The sequence below is a fragment of the Bos grunniens genome, chromosome 9 (assembly GCF_055505025.1).
Source record: "Bos grunniens cultivar Pamir isolate PY7600 chromosome 9, Bosgru_T2T1.0, whole genome shotgun sequence".
NCBI classification, from domain to species: domain Eukaryota; kingdom Metazoa; phylum Chordata; class Mammalia; order Artiodactyla; family Bovidae; genus Bos; species Bos grunniens.
The window spans coordinates 77,929,593-77,954,764 of NC_141173.1; the positions used below are offsets into that span (position 1 = coordinate 77,929,593).

Consider the following 25,172-nt stretch of genomic DNA (forward strand, 5'->3'; position numbering starts at 1 on the left):
CCAGTCAAAGCCATCATCAGATCTTGCCCAGATTGCTGCCTAGCTGTCTTGCCCTTCTCTAGTTCACTTTCTACCTATCAGCCAAAGTCACTTTTTACAGATGCAAAGCAGATCCTGTCACTTCCTTTGCTAAAACTACCCAGTACTTTCCCATTATATTTAGAATAAAATTCAAACTATATGTCAAGCAATACAGTTTGCCCCTTGCTTACCTCTACAGTTTCATTTTGAAATTTTCTCCCATTGGGGCACCTACTCTTGCTACCCTGACCTCCTATTTCTGGAGGATGTCAAGCTGGTTCCAGCATTAGGACCTTTGTCTCTGCTACAGACACTGCTGCTGGGGCCCTCGTCTCTGACTCCCTGATCATCAGGAAGGGAGCAACTCAAGCATCCTCCGCTCCAGGAGACCCACCAAGTCACCCAGTCTAAAGGAGGCCTCCTCTTTCTGCCCCTTTGAGATTCTTCATTATTTCCCTAGTAGCACTTATTATCTGAAATTATCCTTCTTTGTTTGCTTGCTTATTTATTGCCTTTTTCTTCCAAGTTAGACTCTAGTCTCCATGCTGGGATGTGGACTTCTCCATCTTGTTCACCACTACACGCCAGCACCTAGAATGGAGCATAGCTCATGAACGGTGCCTGCCAAAGGTTTGGTGAATGGATGCATGATACAGTGTTACAGTGATAGGTACAGTGTTTCCTCCTGGGCCGGCCAGTGTCATTCTCCAGGGAAGCTTAGGCTCTTCCTCCATCAGTCTAGTGCTCTATGACCATTACCAAAAACATTCTCAGGGGTTCTCTGACCCCAAGGCAGACCAGACAAGCACATAGATGCATAAGATAAATACATATTCCTTTTCGCGTTTGTGTCGCTCCTCTGCTTCCTTCATCATTTCTTGTGCCTGCTCAAGTTTAGCATCCACTAGCTTCTGCTGCAGTTCTCTGTGTTTAAATATTTTGTCGAGGTGCTGAGGAAAAATAAAGTGCACATATCAAGTTGAGTTACTGTGCTGACAAACGTGTATAAAAAAGTAATATTGATATAAACATGCGTTCTCTAGGTTTTAAGAGTTAAAAAGAGGGGGAATAAAGGCATTGGCATCACTTATGCTTTTATACAAAAGTCATAAATTGGTGGAGTCTCCTGCATTTTGCACTACATGAAAGTGGCTATGAAAGGTGGAGGTGCCAGAGTCCAGCAATGCAACGCCAAAAGGTCCCAACAGTAGTTTTCTAAATGTGCCAACTATTAGATGTGGCACTACTTATTACTCTAGGCTCCAGAGACAGTGATGTATATCACAAGGGCTGTAGCAATATCACTTGGTATTCTGGCTCTTTCTGTGAATATAAAATCACATTTAAATCACAATATGAAATCAGTTTATCATGGTGAATTCTCTGCATGCTTGCCTCAAGGGTGTGGGGAAGCCTTGAGGTAACAGCCTGTGGCCCTTTGTCTGGGACTGAGGCAGGAGCCCCCTGACATGAACTCTGTTGCTGTGGTGGGCAAGCAAGGCTCAGGTTTGCAGATGAATTGATATGCAAATGTGCTACTGCCTCCTCCACACCTTTTGACCTGTTGACTACCTTGGTAAAATGAAGCTTCCAACTCCACCTCAGGGTGGAGAATTTCTTGGTCATTAGGGGGTCCCACTGGCAAGAGTACATGTAGAATTATATTTTTGGGCCTTACCCAGAACCAGTCCTAGGAATATACAGCTGGTCTACCAGGTCATTCCCATACGTGATCTCTCTGCAGAGTATGGGCACCTTTTTTTTTCTTTTTTTAGCTCTTTCCCCTTTTTTTCTTGAACCTCCACTTTGGAGCAGGATTGATCTTTGTGACAAGATAAAATGGTAGCATGGAATTATGGCCTACTGCGAGAAGTTTCTTGATTTACCGAACTGCTATATCAGTTTTTTTTTTTTTTCTTGATTAAAGCTTAGCATGTTGCCAGCAGAGCTCCTTTGACTGTGTTATATTACATTTTAAGGCAGAGATTTAAAATTTTAAGTGAGATGGGAAAAGGGATATGACATATCAAAATCCAGAGCGGGGCATCTGGAATCTTCAAAACATATTAAATATTAAAGTATAATCTTGGGATAATGAAAGATCTTTATAGTCCCCCAATGTAAACTATTGATAACAAACTCTTCTGGCTTTTGTGATTGTGGATACATGATTTAATCTTGTAGCTTCTGCTTCACATCTATAAAATGTGGATAATATGTTATTATCTAGTACATAAGATTGTTGAGACAGTTAAATGACATACTGTATGTAAAGTATAATACTTAGCACATTGCTTGGCACAAACTAAGTATAAATAACAATACCATTATTACTATAATTATTATATATATACTATATAATAGTATATATATTAGTAATATAGTATATGTATAGTAATATATAGTATATTATATATATACTATATAATAGTACATATATTATTATTTGTGCAGTATATACAATGCAGACTTTTAATTTCGATGACATGCTAATTCTTAAGAGGGCATGCATGAAGTATTTCTTGGTTCTGTAGAGAGAGTTTAAAAAAGGCTGAGAAATATTATTTTTTATTTTCAAGGATAAATCCATTCATGTTGTACCCCTTGTTTATTGCCTCTGCTTTGCAGTGATTCTAGTTTTGAAGAAATCCTCTGTGACTTTCAGCCAGGTATTTTGTAATATCATTTGTTTTTATTTTGGCTAGTAAAAGAAGTCCAAACCTAAATATTAATCAGTTGAGAAGGCTGATCATAACTTTGTTATTAACCGACCTCCCAACCTTCACAAACCAGACCCAGATCTATATGCAGTATTTGTAAATTGTCTGATGTGGTTCTCACCTCCTCTCTGAGCTCATACTGATCAATGATGCTTTTTAGTTTCTCTGCGAGCTCTGTGTTCTCCTGACAGAGCTTCATGTTTCGCTCACTCTGCTGCTCAATCTGGGCCTGGATATCCGTCAGGGTGTTCTGGAAATGACTTGTGATCTCCTTCCTTTTCTCTTCTTCCTCACGTGCCCGCTGAAGGGTTTCCTCCTGTAGAGAGAATGCACGCTCTCGTTATGCTGGTTTATAAGTCCCTAGGTTTACAGAACTCAGAGTTTGGTCGATAAAGGGAGAATAGTGTGCAGGCTAAGTAGGATGTATTTCCTCAGTTCCCTAGAGGTAACATTGCTCAGCCCCAACATAAATGTTTGAGCAAAGGTTTCAACTGTGAGTACACGGTCACTCAGAGCAGGTGCAGCAAGGGCCTTGAATTTGATAGCTGGCGATAAATAAACTTGTTTTAAAGTCAACAGGTCCTCTGCTGAGTAAATAAACTGCAGTGTTTCCTAACAGACATGCAGCCTGAAGGTTCTATCTCTTGGTTGTAGCCTAGGAAAAAGGATACTCAGTCTTACTGATTGATGGGATAGATCACGTGTTCCCTTAGTTTGGTACAGAAAGAGGAACAGCAGATCTTATGTTCCTCTGTAAAAATGATGGCATTGTATTCCCCAAGTTTTGTAACTATAAGTGATTACAATATATATTTTTTCTTATTAAAAATAAATGTCATCCAAAAGCTTTTGGAAAGAAAACTAAGATAGCCATATATTAATTACAGCAATTCAAAAGTATCAAAAAATTTTAGAAAATATGCTGGGTATTTTTTGAAGGAACAATCATCCCATGAGTCACACAGAGTAATTGAAATATTCAGTGTAAATTTTAAATCTGAGAGCAATATGACGTTTCAAATCTTCCTTAACTCTAAAATGAAACATTTAATTTCCCCCTCTTCCACTTTGTTAACATTGAAGAATTGAAAATTAACTTTTATATCATTTCTGTTCTCTTTTCTCCTAAATCAAAATTCCCCTTTCATTGCTAACTACTTACAATGTACCCAAATTTCCCCCGTATCTATATTGAGAATTATTTGCTTTGTGCTTATTCCTGTCATTCTTTTAGAATAAAAGGGTTTAATCTTCTACATACACCAAAGATAGAGACTCTGCTGACAAGTGATACAGACATTTTAGGATCCCTTTAGTTCTGATTAATTTTATTATGAAAGCTTTCTTCATTGTTGGCAAGTAAAATTATACTGCATTTAGTTGCCTATCATGATCAAATTATGTAACAGGATTTTTAAAAAGAAATACTGATTGAAACAAGTAATTGTGCAAGTCTTTATTATGATAGTAGAATAATGTGATCAAAATAAAAGCTGATGCTGGAAATACATGCTCTGGAAATATTTTAATTTAGCATTAGATATCCCCTTTCTTCTACAATATTGATATATTTTCTAACTCTGACTCCTGGTATCGGAATCACAATTTGTTCATGGTATAAACATTTATTGAATGGAAATTTCTTCAGTTCAGTTCAGTTGCACAGTCGTGTCCAACTCTTTAAGATCGCATGGACTGCAGCATGCCAGGCTTCCCTGTCCATCTCCAACTCTTGGAGCTTGCTCAAACTCACATCCGTCGAGTCAGTGATGCCATCCAACCATCTCATCTTTGTTGTCCCCTTCTCCTCTTGCCCTCAATCTTTCCCAGCATCCGGGTCTTTTCAAATGAGTCAGCTCTTCATATCAGGTGGCCAAAGTATTGGGCTTCAGCTTCAGCATCAGTCCCTCCAATGAATATTCAGGACTGATTTCCTTTAGGATTGACTGGTTTGATCTCCTTGAAGTCCAGGGGACTCTCAAGAGTCTTCTCCAACACCACAGTTCAAAAGCATCAATTCTTCGGTGCTCAGCTTTCTTTATGGTCCACTCTCACATCCATTCATGATTACTGGAAAAACCATAGATTTGACTAGACAGACCTTTGTTGACAAAGTAATGTCTCTGCTTTTTAATATGCTGCCTAGGTTTGTCATAGCTTTTCTTCCAAGAAGCAAATGTCTTTTGATTTCATGGCTGCAGTCACCATCTGTGGTGATTTTGGAGCCCAAGAAAATAAAATCTGTCACTATTTCCATTGTTTTCCCATCTATTTGCTATAAGTCATGGGACCGGACACCATGATCTTAGTTTTTTGAATGTTGGGTTTTAAGCCAACTTTTTCACTCTCCTCTTTCACTTTCATCAAGAGGCTCTTTAGTGCTTCTTCTCTTTCTGAGGTATATGTCTTAGGAAATTTCTTAGAAAGAAATTTAGAAGAAATCTACACTTCCTAATCTGGAGAAATTAAATATCAGAGATGTTATTTCCTTGAACTTTGAATGCTAACACTTACTATATATATTTCACTAAAAATGATTACAGCCATCTGTTAAAGAGTTGTTGAATATACATATGATAGTGATTCTGTCCTTATTGTTCCTGATTAACTTAGAAGTCAACAATCTCCTAGTTAGAATTATAGTCCATGATTTGGATATTATTTGCATTTATAACTATTCCATCCATGAATGAATGAGTAAATGAAGGGACCATCCCATGCTACCCAGCAAGTCTGAGTTTTTCACTGGCCACTGGCTAGAAAAAGAGGGTATAGCTGTTAACATGGCATTTAACACATGTCAAACCATAATAGCACCCAATCCTGGCCCATAGAATGGCATCTTGCATTGTACATTACACTGTTTTTCAATGAGAGAAAAATAAGTCTACTGAAATCATAAAATTTGATTCTACTAATAAATAAAACACAATCATTTGGGCAGTGTCTGCGGTAGAATTTTCTTTATCATACACAAAATTCAGAGTGAAAATTAATAATGCAAAAAGAAGATTGAGGGACAAAATCTGAAATAACTAAGAAAACAACTTTTCAGAAATCACTGTGCCTGTTAAAACCAGTGCTGTGCCTGGCACACAATCCATAGGTATTCTGTAAATGTTTATAATGAGTCAACAGATTTCATTAATTTACATGCAGACATATGAATAGCTTGGATCCTATAGTCTTTTCCACATTAAAATTCAGTGATATTCTGATAACAAACCCTGCTTATTTCTTTACTAAAATTATATTGCCTGAGACACTAATTTCTTACAAGGTGGGTCTTTTGGTATAATTTGAGGCTCAAAATACTATGTTCATTGATAAAAAGGAAAATATCTCAATAAAAAGACAGGAGCTGTCAGGAGAAAAATAATCTATAAGAAAGAACAAAGTGGAAATTTTAGAGTTAAAACTTACAAAATATGAAATGTAAAAACCACTGGGTGGGCTTACACAGCAGAATAGAGATAACAGAGGACAGAGTCAGTAAATATGAAGATAGGTCAGTGTGAAATATCTAAAGATCAAGGAGAAAAAAGATTGATGAAGTACATGAAGTGAGACTCAAGGACCCGTGGGACAATATCAAAAGATCTAACCCACGTGGAGTTAAAATCTTAGAAGGGGAATGGGGGAGAGAGAGAGAATGGGGCAGCAAAAAAAATATTTAAAGAAATAATGACTGAAACTTCCTGAAATTTGGTAAAAGACATAAATTACAGATATGAAGTGAAAGTTGCTCAGTCACGTCTGACTCTTTGTGACCCCATGAACTATACAGTCTATGGAATTCTCGAGGCCAGAATACTGGAGTGGGTAGCCTATCCCTTCTCCAGTGGATCTTCCCAACCCAGGAATTGAACTGGGGTCTCTTGCATTGCAGGCAGATTCTTTACCAACTGAGCTATCAGGGATACAGGTATAAGAAGCTCAACAAATCCTAAGTAGGATAAATATGAAGAAAGCCACACTTGGGCATAAAACAAAATTCCAAAAGCCAAAAATCCATAGAAAATTCTTAAAAGTAGTCAGAGATAAATGACATATCACACCAGGAGAACAATAATTCAAATTATTGTTGATTTTCATCAGAAATTGTGGAGGCCAGAATACAGAATCTATAAAAGACTGAGTAAGAGAAAGAAAAGGAAAAAAATTCTTGTCAAGCCAGAATTATTTATCCAGTGAGTATAACCTTAGATCATAAAGCAAAATAAAGACATTTTAAAGATAAAAAGCAAATAAGAGAATTGACCTATACTATAAGAAATACTAAAGAAGTTCTTCAGGCTGAAGGGAGTGACACCAAACAGAAATGTAAAGCTTCAGAAGAAATAAAAAGCATCAGAAATGGTAAAATCTGGGTTTGAGAAAAGACAGTTTTGCTTGAATTTTTAAAGGACTATATGAAATTGTTTAAAGTAAAAATTATAGCATTGCCTCAGGAGTTTTATAAATTATATAAAGATAGGGAGCAATAAAGGGACCTTCTATTTGTAATGTTTCTACATATTATATGAAGTGATACAGTTTTAACTCCAGGTAGACTGTGACAAGTTAAGAATATCTATAGCAATCATAGAACAACCACTAAAAATGGAAAGAGATATAATTAAAAATCCAAGAGATGAGATAAAAAATTTTAAAAGTTTCCAGTAATTCAGATAAGGCAGGATAAAAGCAGAGGAAGAAAAAACAGATGTGACAAATAGTAAATAAATAATAAAATGGAAGACATATCCAACCACTCCAATAATTACATTATGTTAATGGTTCCAAATAGGAAAAGGAGTACATCAAGGCTGTATATTATCACCCTGCTTATTTAACTTATATGCAGAGTACATCATGAGAAACGCTGGACTGGAAGAAGCACAAGCTGAAATCAAGATTGCTGGGAGAAATATCAATAACCTCAGATATGCAGATGACACCACCCTTATGGCAGAAAGTGAAGAGTAACTAAAAAGCCTCTTGATGAAAGTGAAAGAGGAGAGTGAAAAAGTTGGCTTAAAGCTCAACATTCAGAAAACTAAGATCATGGCATCCGGTCCCATCACTTCATGGGAAATAGATGGGTAAACATTTTGGGCTCCAAAATCACTGCAGATGGTGACTGCAGCCATGAAATTAAAAGACGCTTACTCCTTGGAAGGAAAGTTATGACCAACCTAGATAGTATATTGAAAAGCAGAGACATTACTTTGCCAACAAAGGTCCGTCTAGTCAAGGCTATGGTTTTCCCTGTGGTCATGTATGGATGTGAGAGTTGGATTGTGAAGAAGGCTGAGCGCCGAAGAATTGATGCTTTTGAACTGTGGTGTTGGAGAAGACTCTTGAGGGTCCCTTGGACTGCAAGGAGATCCAACCAGTCCATTCTGAAGGAGATCAGCCCTGGGATTTCTTTGGAAGGAATGATGCTAAAGCTGAAACTCCAGTACTTTGGCCACCTCATGCAAAGAGTTGACTCATTGGAAAAGACTCTGATGCTGGGAGGGATTGAGGGCAGGAGGAGAAGGGGACGACAGAGGATGAGATGGCTGGATGGCATCACTGACTCGATGGACGTGAGTCTGAGTGAACTCCGGGAGTTGGTGATGGACAGGGAGGCCTGGCGTGCTGCGATTCATGAGGTCGCAAAGAGTCGGACATGACTGAGCGACTGAACTGAATTGAACTGAATGGACTACTACTCCAGTTAAGGGGCTTCCCTGGTGGCTCAGTGATAAAGAATCCACCTGCCAATGCAGGAGTCCCAGATTCCATCCCTGGGTCAGGAAGATCCCCTGGAGTAGGGACTGGCAACCCACTCCAGTATTCTTGCCTGGGAAATCCTATGGACAGAGGACCCTGGTGGACTACAGTCCGTAAGGTTACAAAAGAGTCAGATATGATTTAGCAACTAAACAACAACAACAGAAATTACTCCAGTTAAGTGGCAGATATTGTAAGAATGAAAAGAAAGAAGGCCCAACTATAAGAGATGCATTTTAAATAGAAAAACATAGAAAAACCCAGGTTGAAAATAAGTGGATGGAAAAAGATTACTCATTGCAAGCAATGAGTAAGAAAGCTACAGTGGTTAGATTGATATCAGATAATGTAGACATTCATATTGGTAAAAGTCACTTTATCAAGGAGACTTAGAAATAACAATAGTATACACATGTTGTACTAATGCTTCAAAATATTAATACATGAATCAAAAATTGACATAATTGAAAGAAGTAGGCAATTTCACAATTATAGTTGGAGACTTTTTATACCCATCCCTCAGCAATTGATAGAGGAACAAGTCAAAAATTCAGTAAAGACATAAATACTCTAGAGTTAATTATTACTTATATAGCATTACACGTAACTTCTGAAAAACAGACATTCTTTCCAAGTGCATTTAGTATGTTCATCAAGATAGACCATATAAAGGGGCCATAAAAATTAAACAATGCTTCTAAATAACCCATGGATCAAAGAAACAATCAGGAGGGAAATCAGAAAATGTTTTGAATTTGAGTTCTGATTTTGACAAAATATTCATGACCTTAGACAACTGATTTTGATTGCTCAGTCTCAGTTCCTTCAATAAAATGGAGATACTAACTCATGGTTTTTGTGAAGATTGGATAAAATAACATATGTAAAGCACTCAGCACAAGCCCTGGCATAGTGATGCTACTTAATTCCATTGTCCACAACTGGAAGTCATTACTGAGGGTGTGCAGACATATGTACAGGGTCTCCTGCCACTTCCGTCGTTCTGTCTTTGAATGCTGTCCAAAGAAACTACACCACATCATTCCATCCACATCATCAAAGGAGATTTAACTTTTATCTCCTTATGCTACAACACTCCTGAAAGCTGGGAGGTTTATGTAGGTACAGAGTGCTATTACTTGATTACATATCTGAAGTTGAGGATAATGCCCCCATTCCCATCTAACCTGGGTTTTGATGGTCCCAGAGCAATGATTAAAGAGATGCCAGAAGTCCATCTTTTACAACTCATAATTTGAGAGTTAAAGTTCATCACCCTAGCATTTCATTTCCCAAATATCAAAAACTGACTGTGGGGGTGGGAAGAGGCTCAAGAAGGAGGGGATATGTGTGTGTGTGTGTGTGTGTGTGTGTGTGTGTGTATGTGTTCAGTTCCTAAGTCATGTCCAACTCTTTGCAACCCCACGGACTGTAGCACATCAGGCTTCCCTGTCCTTCACTATCTCCTAGAGTTTGCTCAAATTCATGTCCACTGAGTTGGTTTTGTCAGAACTCTCCACTGTGACCTGTCCATCTTGGGTGGCCCTGCATGTCATGGCTCATAGCTTCATTGAGTTAAGCAAGCCCCTTTATCATGATGAGGCTGTGATGAGTTATGAGTGATTCATGATGTTGTATGGCAGAAACCAACACAACATTGTAAAGCAATTATCCTCCAATTAAAAACATGTGAGAGATTAACAGACTATGTCAAGAATTGTTTGAAATTTTAGTGACCTAAGCTTTTAGTGACCAAAGCAGAGAAAGCAGTGGAGATGGTAAGAGCTAAAGTCAGAGAGGTAATCAAGGGCCATGTAGGACCTCATACACCACACTAATAAGGATAATGAAGAGCCACTGAAATGTTTACACAGGAAGATGGCTAGATTGGCATTTTAGAAAGATCATTGTGGCAGATGGATTGGAGAAAGCAAGACTAGAGTCAGGGAGACCACACCTCTGAAAACTGATATCAAAATGAATAATTTTCTTTTTCTACTTCAAAAAGCCCCCAATTTTGGAATGTGAGGAGCCATTATCCAATTCTATTTTTCTTCCTAATTCCATTGTACAAACTCAGCAATGATATTAATCTCTCTGTTTCTTAAAGTATCTCCTTTTAAACACAGGTAATAATAACTATATCACAGGAATATTGCTGTCTAATTCTTGTTTGTCAAAAGCTTTAGCATCTTCAGCTGGAAAGGGGATTGTGGCTGCATGCAGTACTATCTTGGAGAACTCTGCATCTTGCTTCATTGAATGGAGCTAGTGTCTGCGTGTAATCAAATTAACCACACTGCTACAGGCTTCAGATCAGATCAGATCAGTCGCTCAGTCATGTCCAACTCTTTGCAATCCCATGAATCGCAGCACGCCAGGCCTCCCTGTCCATCACCAACTCCTGGAGTTCACTGAGACTCATGTCCATCGAGTCAGTGATGCCATCCAGCCATCTCATCCTCTGTCGTCCCCTTCTCCTCCTGCCCTCAATCCCTCCCAGCATCAGAGTCTTTTCCGATGAGTCAACTCTTTGCATGAGGTGGCCAAAGTACTGGAGTTTCAGCTTTAGCATCATTCCTTCCAAAGAAATCCCAGGGCTGATCTCCTTCAGAATGGACTGGTTGGATCTCCTTGCAGTCCAAGGGACCCTCAAGAGTCTTCTCCAACACCACAGTTCAAAAGCATCAATTCTTCGGTGCTCAGCCTTCTTCACAGTCCAACTCTCACATCCATACATGACCACAGGAAAAACCAAAGCCTTGACTAGACGAACCTTTGTTGACAAAGTATGTCTCTGCTTTTGAATATGCTATCTAGGTGACACCACCCTTATGGCAGAAAGTGAAGAGGAACTAAAAAGCCTTGTGATGAAAGTGAAAGTGGAGAGTGAAAAAGTTGGCTTAAAGCTCAACATTCAGAAAACGAAGATCATGGCATCCGGTCCCATCACTTCATGGGAAATAGATGGGGAAACAGTGGAAACAGTGTCAGACTTTATTTTTCTGGGCTCCAAAATGACTGCAGATGGTGACTGCAGCCATGAAATTAAAAGACGCTTACTCCTTGGAAAGTTATGACCAACCTAGATAGCATATTCAAAAGCAGAGACATTACTTTGCTACAGGCTTACGCTGTGATTAATGAAGCCCATGCAAACTGACTGAAGTGATCAGTCTATTATTTTTAGATTGAATAATTAAGCTTAGAGAGCTTCAGCGTTTTTTCGAGTAACTTCTTTTTTCAGATGACTGTTGACATTTTAGCTCTCAGTCTTCCCTTTTTCTGTCAGTTAGCTTTGTGTCAATTTGTTTCATGTCACGCAGATTTCATTTTTAGTCAAAAAATGTTGAATTTTTATAAATTTGTATGTTAAAGAGTAGAACTAAGGCCTACCTTAAAAAACAAAACAGAACAAACTCAACATAAAGAGGGATAACACACATTTTACCAAAGTTCTACTATTCATTGAGTACTACATCAGCACCTTACATATGTGGTCTCATTTAATTTTTTCCTGACCACACAGTGACATTGGTATAATCCCCATTTTATGGATGAGGTAACAGGCTTGGGTGGTAAAATAATTTATTGCAGGTCACAAGTGAGCAAGTGGCAGGGCTAATATTTGAACCCAAATCTCTCTGATTCTAAAACTCACAGCACGAATGGCAGAAGCCTGTGCCTACAAAGTGTGCAAGAAAGTGTGTTATTTGGGGCCTTGGTGACACATACCTTCAGTGTCTTGTTGTGTCTCTGCAGCTCCCGGCACAGACTCTCCAGTTTGCTTCTCGCAAGGATAGCTCTGCTGTGTTCACCTTGTAGCTGGTCCTTTTCTTTTTGGATCTGTGCCTGTTTCTTTTGTAGGAGTTTTAACTTCCTTTGCTCAGTGCGATGTTCATCCAGCTAGATGTGGGGGTGCACATGTGAAAAAAAAGGGCAGGAATCTCTGTTGAGTTGATAGGAGCAGAAGAGGAAATGCCTAAAGACCACCCTCTGGTTGTTTGGAAAATTTGTTGCTATCATCACTGCCCCCTCTGGAGTCAAATGAACTTCACGCGTGTTACCATGGCAATATTTGTAGATATGATTTAAAAGCATAACATTTATAGGTTTTTCCTTTATCATTATTATTCTTGATCTCTTTTACTTTGATCTTCTTTTCAGTGGTCTAGAAACAATTTTATCTTTTGTGAGTCTAATGAAGTCAGTCAGTATAGAAAGGCATGTTTCAGAATTCACAATAATGCCTTGCCTTAGGAAAATGGTCAGTGGTGTGTCTGCTTGGTTTACATTTAAATTTTCACAATTCTTTCTCAAAACAAGCTTTAGCAACTATTTTAAAAAGTAGGAAAGTGAAAAGCAGCTAGTAAACAGAAGGTGAAGCGTGTGGATTATGAGAAAGGGGGAGAGGAGCATGTACTCCTTGACTATTTAAGGATTGATGATCTGTTACCAAAGTTTCCGAAATAGCCACTGCACAACTCAACAGCACACAAGGGAAGTGTCTGTAACAAGCCTTGCTCTCTGCCCATCCCCCACAGCCTCCGTGCTTATGGTGAATGAATCATGACACTTGTTTCTGCTGAGCACAGGTGGGGCCTACTCTCACAGCAGCCACAGCTAAAGTATCGAGGGCAACATGGAAAATGAAACCAATGGACCCCTGGACTTTCTGTCTCATGATGCTATAGTTCTGAGCTAGGGGTTGCCAGATAAAATGTAGGACACCCAGCTGAATTTCAATTTCAAATAAATAGAGAACAAGTTTTTAGTAAAAGTAATTCAAAGTATTGCCATTTGCTCTTGGTTTACTTGAAATGCAAAGGTAACTGGGCATTCTTTATTTTTGTTTGGTAAATTTGGCAACAAATATTTATGGAATTCTAGTTGGAATGGGGGAATGTGGGTTCAGCCTCCCCCATTCCAACTAGAATCCCATAAATATTTGTTGATATAAATTAAGCCTCCAGAGATGGCATACTAGGAGTAGGACTGGGATCTGACAGTGTGACCAGGAGCAAGCTGGAGCCTTTTTTTCAGAGCTGTTTCCTCCACTGGACTGAGTTCCCTTAGAATCTGAATGGTGTGTAAGCCAGGTGGGTACTCGCTGTGATAATTATCGTGTTGGCTAATGAGGAGGAAAAGGCCTGGAAGCTCATGGGTTCTTTGGACTGCAGGTCCCTTGGTGCCTCTCAGAGCCAGATACAAATGGGTACACACACTGTAAGCCCTGATATGTGTCTTAGTTTGTTATCTTAATTTCTTATCTTGAAAAAGCATTAGTTCTTTCTGAGCTAGATGAACAGGATTGTCACATTTTCTTCAGTTCACATCTAATTTTAATTCTTTCCTCCCTCCCTCCCATTACACTGAAATGTCCATGATAAACCTTTGCCAGATTAAGCTGGGGATATTCATTCATGATATTCTATCTTCATACTTATGTATGTTTTTACTTATTAGTGAGTGTTAGCATCAGGAAAAGCTAGGTCCATATTATCCATATTACTATAAATATTAATTGAAATTGGTATCTTTCTTGAGGTTCAATTGGAAAATCAATGATATTTTATTATATATTTATCATGCTAACTTCATTTTGCACCATAGTTATTAGATATGGATGAAACTTCTTGTCCTTGTGTGTGGACTTTAAATGAACTGTTGTCCTTTCTTGAAATTTATATGTTGTTATTACTGCTATTGCCATTTTGGTTTAGACTTTTCCTTTGGAAGATTAAACAATTTGTCAGGGTTTCTCAGCCTTAGCACCATCGACATTTGGTGATAGTTCTTTGTTGTGGGGGTCGTCCTGTGCATTGTAGGCTATTTAGCAGATGACCCCTACCCACTAGAGACCAGTAGCATCCCCAACTGTGATATCCAAAATATCTCCAGAGACACTGCATGTTGTCCCATGGTTGGCAAGACTTTCCCTCTTTGGGGGAACACTGCCCTGTGTGGATTTATCTGAGCATCAAGAGAAGGATACTTTGCTTATGTTTCATAAGTTGGAAGAGATGATTTGTGCTTGCTCACTGAACATTTAAATGTTCTAGTTTTACTGAAGGATCATACACATTTGACATATAGCTAGGTCTATCTTGCTTTGCTCTAACTAAAACCCCTTAACTTTCTGACAATTTTTTTTAGAGTGTGACTAATTTTGTTCAACTACTTCAAGTTTATGTGATTGCATATGGTGTTTCTTAATGGGTGAAAGCAAACATTATAACGGAGTCAACTTCAGTCAAATGCTGGCTCTGTGATTTAGTGATACGTTTAGATGTATGCCTTCTGTCCAGTTCTAACAGGCATATAGGATTTTTATCTGCAGTTTCTCTTGTTCTCTCTTTCTTTTTATTATTAAATTAAAAAAGTAAAATTAATGCCAAGTAGTTTGTGATGTTGTAACTACTTATAAATTGAGGAAATTTGCAAAAATATTTCTTCCAGGTCATTTCTTAATTTAGTCATGAGGTGTCCTTATTTATTTATGAACTTATTCTTATTTATTAATAAAATACAGTTGTTGATATTACAGGATTTAGAATCTGTAAGGGTGAGTGAACTTGAGTAGCAATGTGATTCACAGCTTTTGAATTTAATAATTTATTCTATGTTAACACTTAAATTCCAGACACTCTCTATATTAATTTCTGAATCAGTGAGTAGGGAAATAGCTTTTAGTCTCCAAGTAAAAGGTTGAAATTCTTCATAATTTTTACTTTCTGAAAAGGATATATAATAGGGTTTTGAGGTCAATTTTCTCCTATTTATTTTTTCTAGAATGATCTTTTTAGTTTAAAAGTTTATTATGGGATATGATACAAATGCCAAAGTATAGTAAGACTGAGCTGAGTAGAATTTCTGGAAAAAATAACCTCTGTGGGATTGACTGCTTGACTAGTAGGGTGAGTGGGTTTGGGAATTCTTGGAGACCAGGGTGAACAGCCCTGGCTCATAAGAAAGATCTTAGGCAGACTGGATAAGTGATTCTTTTCTGATGTACTGCTGTGGGGCTACAGCAACATAAAGACTAGTAGTCTGGAAGATGCCCAGTTCATCTAAGCATGGGACATGGTACTAGAAACTAAATATGAAAGGCCTTGGTGTGAATAAGTAAATTGAAGGGTAAATTAAAGGGAAATCAATGTAGTAATTATTGAAAAGAGCAAGGACGGACCAGTGAGGATGGGGTCAGATTTGGGGGAAAAATATTATTTTTGACTGTTTTATGGCACTGAAATTGTTCATGAGTGGTTAACAGGCAATATTAAACAAGTTGCAATAAAATTGATACACTAATACTTGCTTTAGAAATTTATACCATTCTTTTGGAAAACAATATGGCCATTAAAAACATTTATACTGCTTGATTTAGTAATCCCAATTCTGGAACTTTTCCCTGGGATCATAAAAGAGAAGAAACAAATCTCATGCATGCTGATGTTCACTGCACCAATATTTGGTAAAACAAACAGTGGAAAGAATATAAATGTCCCCAAACTAGAGAACCAGTAGAATAAAGTCAATTAATGGAAAATTTCATAGCTTTGACAAAATATAATTATGAAGAACACATGTGAAAATGATTGTCACATGAGCCAAAAAAAGGTATTAAATTCTATGCACCTAATGATGGTAGCTATGCAAAAGGTATCTTTGTATAGTAGAACTGAAAAGGAAGACAGTTAAGTCAGTGTTCATGTTTTAGACTGTAGGATTAGAGATATCTTATGTATTCAGCATTTTCCTTATATCATTGTGATGTGGTTTATGTGATTAAAAATAATTTAAAAGCATTGTTGGCAGAGTTAAACAGTCACTAGTCATTCAGGGTTTCAGAATTTCTTTGAGGCTGTGCTGTGATGTGCTGTGCTAAGTCTCTTCAGTTGTGTCTGACTCTTTGTGACCCTATGGACTGTAGCCTGCCAAGCTCTTCTGTCCATTGGATTCTCCAGGCAAGAATACTGGAGTGGATTGGTGTGCCCTGTTCAAGAGGACCTTGCTGACCCAAGGATTGAACCTGAGTCTCTTATGTCTCCTGCATTGGCAGATGGGTTCTTTACCAGTAGCGCCACCTGGAAAGCCCCTTCTTTGGGTCTGTTGTATGACAATTCAGCATAATGGTGTACATGAACGTACAAGGGAGAAAGCAAAGACTATACAGGGATCACAGGACTAAAATCAGAGTGAAAAAGAAGGTAAACAAGCCACTCATAAACTCTACTTCATCAACAGGGATAAGATGCAACCAGTGACCTGAGTGGTTTGTGGGTCTCAGTTTTGGAGACCTTCTTTAAAAAAAGAAGATTAAAAAAAAAGAATCATCTTCAGGGCTTCACAGGTGCCTGTGCAAGTGAGAGGCCCTGACTCTTAAGCTTTTTTGATATGAGGTAAATCTGCCTTCAGGGGCAGTCTGACCTACTGCCAGGAGGAACTGTTTTGTTGGGTAGGGGGCTGTCACTGCTTCTCTGAAAGAAATAAGTAAGTGAAAAAAAATGAGGAAAAGAAGAAGAAATGAGAATGAGGTGGCGTATTGCCCAGCCTCACTTGAGAGGACGCCACATCTCCACAGTGGGTCTTCTACACCTCAGGGCTGGTGCATGGACCTCAGGTGCAACTCCTTTAGTCAGTTTTTGCGAGGCCTCACTGAAACTAGTGGTGCTGGCTTTGCTGAGCCCTTTTCTTTCTTCCAAGTGGACTATTGTAAGAGTACTGGTGAGGAGACCATCTACTTCACGAGTTCTCTGAAGTCTGGGAGTGGCTTCTCTTCCTGCCACGGGCCCTAATTTGTTGAGAGGGAGACTGCATGTGGAGGATCTATAACTGGAAACAAAATCCATGTCAAGTGCTTTGCTATTGTGTGGGACAGGAGAAGAATGTAGATCATGGAGAATAAATGAATGAATGAATGAATGAATGGATGCATTCATCAGGAATAAATGAGAATGTTTCACAAACTGAGGGGTGGAATTAAGTCAACCTCTGCCTTATTTGAGAAGACCATTCCCTTAAAAAACCTGTGCTTAAGAACCAGTTGAAAGTTTACTTTTTATTTCTAGTGTACTTCTGTTTCATTGAAAAGCCAAAAAGAACTTTTAAATTTTCACAACTTTTAATTATCTCTAATTTGCTGTTCCATCTCTCAAATTATGCACATAATTGAAGGTGGAGTGATTCCAACTCTGTTCTCTTTCTTCCTTTTGCTTTTATTCCTCAGTTTTTCTGTTTCTTTCTTTCCTTTTTAAAAACTCTGCCTTTGTGAAGTCTGATTTTGACTTGCCTGAGGTAACCAGCTATAGTCTATAATGAGGTACCTGAAAAGCTAACAACCTCCTTTTCTCAGCTCTAACCAGAGCTTAAATCTTTCTGGCAAAAGGGCTAATCAATGAACTTACCAATTCAGCATATTTCTTGAATAAAAAATCAAACTTTTCCTCAGGAGTTTGCAACTTGTTCAGATTTTGCATTAGCAGGTTGGCTTCTTTGCCTTAAAAGAAAACAAAAACCATAAAGACATTTTAAGAATTAAGAGTTGAACTTGAAGTCAGATGATAAGGGCTGGAATCTCAGGTGGTCTACTTGTGCTAAGTTGCTTTGGTCATGTCCGACTCTTTGTGACCCTATGGACTATAGACTTCCAAGGCTCCTCTATCCATGGGGTTCTTAAGGCAAGAATAGCAGAATGAGTTGCTATGCCCTTCTTCATGGGATCTTCCCAACCCAGGGATTGAACCCACATCTACTTGTTAGCTGCTTGCTATCCAGCCTTGGGCAAGTCACTTAACCTGTCTGAGATGCAGATGTAAAATTTTTTTTTTTCCCTTTGAAAAGGAATGACACCTACTTTGCAAAATAAGTGATTAATTGAGAAGTTTATAAAAATGTGTGGTACAGTGTCAGGCTCATGGTAGATTTTCAATAAATGTTGACTATAAGAGTAGTCCCTAAATTTCCATCCTAAGAATTCGTTCTTAGTTACTTCCCCTTATACTCTAAATATTCCAGGGAATTGTGAACATTCTGAAAATATTCAGAAGACTAAAAAACCACAGACTTTATGGAAGAGTAAATCATCCATTTCCCCATGTTAATTATTAAAAAAAAAAGAAAAGAAGAAGAAGAAGCAAACCAGCCTATATCTGACTACTATAAAGCAGCCGGCATTAATACCTGGAGCTGTAAAAAAATTCCAGCCCAAAGCAGAGAAACTTGATAGTTTAGTCTGCCCATGTTTTTGGTTTTGTTCCTTTAGTGCCTCTTTCTTTTTTGGGGACGGAAACCAAGTGTCTTGTTTCTGTGTGTGAGCCCATTTCATGCAGTTTTTGTGGGAATGACTCTGATCGTATTTCCTATCAGAGAATAAAGTCAATATATAGAGAAAATGGACCCAAGACACTTTTCCCCAGGCCTTTTTGTGTCTCTTTGGTTACAAGTTTAGCCTCCCCGGGTCTTCCCTTCTCCCACCTAGACCTTAATCTCTGTTGGCAGTTTCATTTTCTGTTCCCAGTTGGAGTTTGTGTTATGTTTAAAAACTCATCAGTTTATGATTATTTGATAGTGAGCCTTTGATTCTTTCTTTTCTTTCCCCATTGTTCTTCCTTTTTGTCTTTTGAGCTCAACCTCCCAGATAGCCTTCCTGAGATGACTGGATCTTTGGTATCCACAGGGATACCTGTAGATCTTTCAGTATCCACAGGGTTGAGGGTTGCAGGCAGGAGCTGGACCCTGAGGCTCACACACATGTACCACTGCACTGTCTTTGCCAACAGTTGGGTCAAGGTGGGGCAGCTTCCCCATCCTCACCTACCTGTTATACCTGCCCTGTCTATCTGAATAGAGAGGTTAAGCCACCCAGTGGAGCCTACATTTCCTGATATAAATCTGCTTGAGAATGTTAACAATTTTGACAACCTCTCCCACAAGAACAGGCGTTTCTCCTTTGCTGGAATTTTTGTTTTCATCTTGGGGAGGCAAATATATCATGGAATTAGGGTTTCCAGGTGAAATATAGGACATGGGACACTCTTATACTAAAAAACAATGGTGTCTCTGAAATTTAATGTTCCTTGGGTGGCTTGTGTTTTCACACTTGCTAAATCTGGTAACTCTAATGGCATCAAAGAATTTTAGGTTTAGAAGGAACTTCAAAGAGCACCCAGACAACTGGTTAACTTTATAGATTAAGAATAGAAAGCCCAGAGAAGCCCAAAGTTATGTAATTAGCACTGGCAGAGCCAAGGCTTGGATCCAGGGTTTGTCTACTTGTTCCAAATCACTCCACTCCCATGTGGAATTTTGATGCCAGGGAAACCTAGAGAAATAAAAAGAAGCTTCTTTTGAAAAAAGAAAAAAATGACCTCATTCCTAACAGCTGGTTTCATCTATCTTTGCCCAGTGAGTCAGTTCAGATTAGAGACATGATCTGAGACAGGGGAGAGGGCGGGGGTGAGTGGTGCCCGACCAGCAACCCAATTATGGCCTATGGCATAACATTACCTTTAAACTGATAAACTCTGCTGTCCCACCCCAACCAGGCCTGGCTTTGAGAGATTTCTGTAGTAGCAGGGATGGCTTGTGTTGGTCTGGCCATCCCTTCACCCTGGTCTTCAGTTTGTGGAAGGCGCTCATGTGATGACTGCTGTCCTGGGTTAGAGGATCACCCATTAAAGGCAGGAGACTGTACTGTTGATCATGTCTGGCCTGGAACCTCTTATAGTGTTTGGTCCATGGCAAGTGTTTAGTGAATCTTGGTAATAATGGAACTAAACAGAGCCAACCTGTGCACACGAATATCTTGTAAATCAAATAAACACTGTCCAGAAAACAACTTTGTGATCAACTGGAGGAAAGACACCTGTGACCTTTAATGTATGCTTAGCATAGCTCTCAATGTGAGTATCAACCAGAAAACCATATCATGCTTCTTTTGGGAAAGATAGAAACACTTGAGTGAGGCCAGTGAGTGAGGATCTCTTTTTCTGTGTTCAGTATCTTCTCTCCCTTTAGTTTTTCTAACAATGAGAACAGTTTTTTTTTTTTTTTTTAAATTGACACACTTGCTAAGGTCTTTTTCTGCTCTCATATTCTCTTTTTTTATTTTATTTTATTTTTTTTTCTAATTTTATTTTTAAACTTTACATAATTGTATTAGTTTTGCCAAATATCAAAATGAATCCGCCACAGGTATACATGTGTTCCCCATCCTGAACCCTCCTCCCTCCCCATACCATCCCTCTGGGTCGTCCCAGTGCACTAGCCCCAAGCATCCAGTATCGTGCATCGAACCTGGACTGGCAACTCGTTTCTTACATGATATTTTACATGTTTCAATGCCATTCTCCCAAATCTTCCCACCCTCTCCCTCTCCCACAGAGTCCATAAGACTGTTCTATACATCAGTGTCTTTTTTGCTGTCTCGTACACCGGGTTATTGTTACCATCTTTCTAAATTATTTTGTATAGAAGTTGAACATTCAGATGCATCAGTCCACCCTTCAAAAATGATTTCTACAAAAAAAAATCCAAGAAATTGGAGACAAACATGTACATAATCCATAACTTTGTAACATGAGAGAGCTTAGTTTTTACATGTCCATTAAATTTTTGCTGGACTACAGTGCTGTGTGCGATTGTGTGGAGGAGGGATTAGACCAATCATCTCATAAGAAAGGCTGTCATTACAATTTTAGGAAATGGGGTCATTAGGTGACAGTGTCAGACACAAGAAGAAAAATCAGTTTTATGTGTTTAAACTACTAGCAGTTTCTTAGCTATAACTATAAAGAAAGCTTTCCTAAAAAGAAAAAAAACTGAGCCTAATAATGAGATTAGCAAGACGAGATAAGAAAGTCTTCCTCAGTGATCAGTGCAAATAGAGGAAAACAATAGAATGGGAAGGGCTAGAGATCTCTTCAAGAAAATTAGAGACACCAAGGGAACATTTCATTCAAAGATGGGCACAGTAAAGGAAGAAACGGTATGGACTTAACAGAAGCAGAAGATATTAAGAAGACGTGGCAAGAATACACAGATCAGATCAGATCAGATCAGTCGCTCAGTCGTGTCCGACTCTTTGTGACCCCATGAATCGCAGCACGCCAGGCCTCCCTGTCCATCACCAACTCCCAGAGTTCACTCAAACTCACGTCCATCGAGTCAGTGATGCCATCTAGCCATCTCATCCTCTGTCATCCCCTTCTCCTCCTGCCCCCAATCCCTCCCAGCATCAGAGTCTTTTCCAATGAATCAACTCTTCACATGAGGTGGCCAAAGTACTGGAGTTCAGCTTTAGCATCATTCCCTCCAAAGAAATCCCAGGGCTGGTCTCCTTCAGAATGGACTGATTGGATCTCCTTGTAATCCAAGGGGTCTTCTCTCAAGAGTCTTCTCCAACACCACAGTTCAAAAGCATCAATTCTTCGATGCTCAGCCTTCTTCACAGTCCAACTCTCACATCCATACATGAATACATAGAAGAACTATACAAAAAAGATCTTCGTGACCCAGATAATCACGACAGTATGATCATTCACCTAGAGCCAGACATTCTGGAATGCAAAGTCAAGTGGGCCTTAGGAAGCATCACTACAAACAAAGCTTGTGGAGGTGATGGAATTCCAGTTGACCTATTTCAAATCCTAAAAGATGATGCTATGAAAGTGCTGCACTCAACATGGCAGAAAATTTGGAAAACTCAGCAGTGGCCACAGGACTGGAAAAGGTCAGTTTTCATTCCAATCCCAAAGTAAGGCAATGCCAAAGAATGTTCAAACTACCACACAATTGTACTCATCTCACATGCTAGCAAAGTAATGCTCAAAATTCTCCAAGCCAGGTTTCAACAGTACATGAACTGTGAACTTCCAGATGTTCAAACTGGACTTAGAAAAGGTAGAGGAACCAGAGATCAAATTGCCAACATCCGTTGGATCATGGAAAAAGCAAGAGAGTTCCAGAAAAACATCTACTTCTGCTTTATTGACTATGCCAAAGTCTTTGACTGTGTGGATCGTGGATCACAAGAAACTGTGGAAAATTCTTAAAGAGATGGACGTACCAGACCACCTGATCTGCCTCTTGGGAAATCTGTATACAGGTCAAGAAGCAAGAGTTAGAACTGGACATGGCACAACAGACTGGTTCCAAATCAGGAAAGGACTACATCAAGGCTGTATATTGTCTCCCTCCTTATTTAACTTACATGCAGAGTGTGCAAAATGTCAGGCTGGATGAAGCCAAGTTGGAATCAAGATTGCTGGGAGAGATATCAATAACCTCAGATATGCAGATGATACCACCCTTATGGCAGAAAGAGAAGAGGAACTGAAGACCCTTTTGATGAAAGTGAAAGAGGAGAGTGAAAAAGCTGGCTTAGAGCTTAGCATTCGGGACTCCCCTGGTGGTCCAGTGGCTAAGACTCTGAGCTCTCAGTGCTGGGGCCCTGGCTTTGATCCCTGGTTGGGAAACTAGATCCCACATGCCACAACTAAGACCCTGTGCAGCCAAATAAAAATAAATATTAAAAAAAAAAAAACCCTCAACATTCAAAAAACTAAGATCATGGCATCCAGTCCCATCACTTCATGGCAGATAGATGGGGAAACAATCAAAACAGTGATAGACTTTATTTTCTTGGGCTCCAAAATCACTGTAGATGGTGACTGCAGCCATGAAATTAAAAGACGCTTGCTCCCTGGACGAAAAGCTATGATCAACCTAGATAGCATATTAAAAAGCAGAGGCCTTACTCTGCCAACAAAGGTCCATCTAGTCAAAGCTATGGTTTTTCCAGTAGTTATGTGTCGATGTGAGAGTTGGACCATAAAGAAAGCTGAGCACTGAAGAGCTATGATTTTGAACTGTGGTGTTGGAGAAGACTCTTGAGAGTCCCTTGGACTGCAAGGAGATACAACCAGTCCATCCTAAAGGAAATCTGTCCTAAATATTCATTGGAGGAATTGATGCTGAAGCTGAAGCTCCAATAGTTTGGCCACCTGATAGGAAGAACTGACTCATTGGAAAAGACCCTGATGCTGGGAAAGGTTGAAGGCAGGAGGAGATGGGGATGACAGAGGATGAGATGATTGGATAGCATCACTGACTCAATGGACATGAGTTTGAGAAATCTCTGGGAGTTGGTGATGGATAGGGAAGCCTGGCGTTCTGCAGTCCATGGGGTTGCAAAGATTTGGACACAGCTGAGTGACTGAACTGAACTGAACTGAATAATGAGATTTTTCCAGGGAAAACAAAATAAAACAAAACTTTACAATAAAAAAGAAAAAATTGGAAAAAGCAGTAAGAAATAAATATATCAATTTCCAACTTGGGTCAGAAGAAAGTACTAATCATTTTACCCCAAACAATTATTTTTCCCTTACTTCACTTACTCCTCTAAACCCTCTTCTCTTTTCAGGATCTGACCTAAGTTTGAGCATCCCTATGCATCTGTTCATGAACCCTTCAGTCTCTGTGGATTCCTTTCTCCCCTAAATTCCTCTGGTCTTCTACCATTTCTTCCAGAAAATTTAGCATTTGTTTCAAAGCTACAGTTTGTTTCCTTCTCAGAGTGAAACTAGAAATCAAGCTAAAATCTTATAAAATAGACCACCTGGGAAGGTGACCGTTCTAAGGCAGAGTAAGTCAATAGCTGTAAAGACTTTAGAAAGCCAGTGTCCTAGTCAAGATGCTACTCAGAAGGTAGAACTGAAACTCCCCTGTAACTGGAAAGATGAAACCCATTAAACTGAACTATAGCTCAGCTAAATGCTTCTCAACCGACATACCAATTAGTCTATCTTTGGTCCTGAACATTAGTGACTTTAGGTCTGCACTTTGCTTTCTTTATGACTAATCGCACAATCACATCAATTAGTTGAATAACTTTTGGGGGCAGACTTTAAAACTCTCTAGGCTTTAATTTTCCTATCTAGAAATTGATACATTGACTAGATAAATTCTGAGCTCATAATAGACCTGTGGATCAGCTTTGTTTTTCTCCCAGATTTATGCTTCAGACCCATGATTCCCTACTCAATCGGTCATCAACCTGATTATCAAAAGGGATATTACATTTATCATTGTTTTGTGCTTCTTACTATGTGGTACTTGTGCCACTCACATAGTGTTGATAGAGAAGAGATGAATAAGACACCTGTGAGCTGGAGGATGGGGTGAGGGGAGGAAGGGACATACTTAGACGTTAACAGGACAGGTCATAGTGCTGTCTAGTGGGGAATCTGTTTTTATTTTGTTCAGTGCCAAGGAGAAAGTGACTCCACCAACTAAAGAGATTTTAGTGTTCCCTCAACTGCTCTGGTGTACAGTGTGTTACTAGTGGGAGGATATGCAGCCTGTAAAGGAAAAACAAGTCCTGGGTACTTGGATTGTAGAGACATTTCCCAGATATTAATCAGTGTTCTGTGAAAGATGGATGTTTTTGGTCCAATAAGTTTAGGAAATATTATAAACTATGCCCATTACTCTTGGAGATTTTCACTGTTGTGTATGTTAAAGGTCAGAGAATTCTGGCAGTTGGGAAACTATCTTGGTCTGAAATTTCAAATATCCCTAAGCATATACTTTGGAAAAATTTGGGTTAGAGATTCAGAACATTTCAGTATCTCAAAAATATCAATAAAGCAAATGTTATCTGACAAA

The 25,172-nt window shown here is 39.0% G+C and overlaps 1 protein-coding gene and 1 long non-coding RNA gene across 9 annotated transcripts in view; one reads left to right on the forward strand and one right to left on the reverse strand.

Annotated features, from left to right (window-relative positions):
• The window catches only part of TXLNB (taxilin beta), a 56,435-nt gene that overhangs the window by 24,499 nt on the left and 6,764 nt on the right, over positions 1-25,172 (reverse strand). For both annotated transcript variants that reach the window (XM_086318088.1, XM_086318087.1), the window contains 4 exons: positions 17,909-18,000; positions 12,237-12,407; positions 2,863-3,057; positions 852-971 (listed from right to left, as the gene is read on the reverse strand). In XM_086318088.1, the coding sequence (XP_086174214.1) occupies positions 852-971; positions 2,863-3,057; positions 12,237-12,407; positions 17,909-17,980 (558 nt within the window). In that variant the 5' untranslated portion in view covers positions 17,981-18,000. The remainder of the gene's footprint in view (positions 1-851; positions 972-2,862; positions 3,058-12,236; positions 12,408-17,908; positions 18,001-25,172) is intronic.
• LOC147366227 (uncharacterized) overlaps positions 1-25,172 on the forward strand; it is a 514,655-nt gene that overhangs the window by 21,628 nt on the left and 467,855 nt on the right. The window lies entirely within an intron of this gene.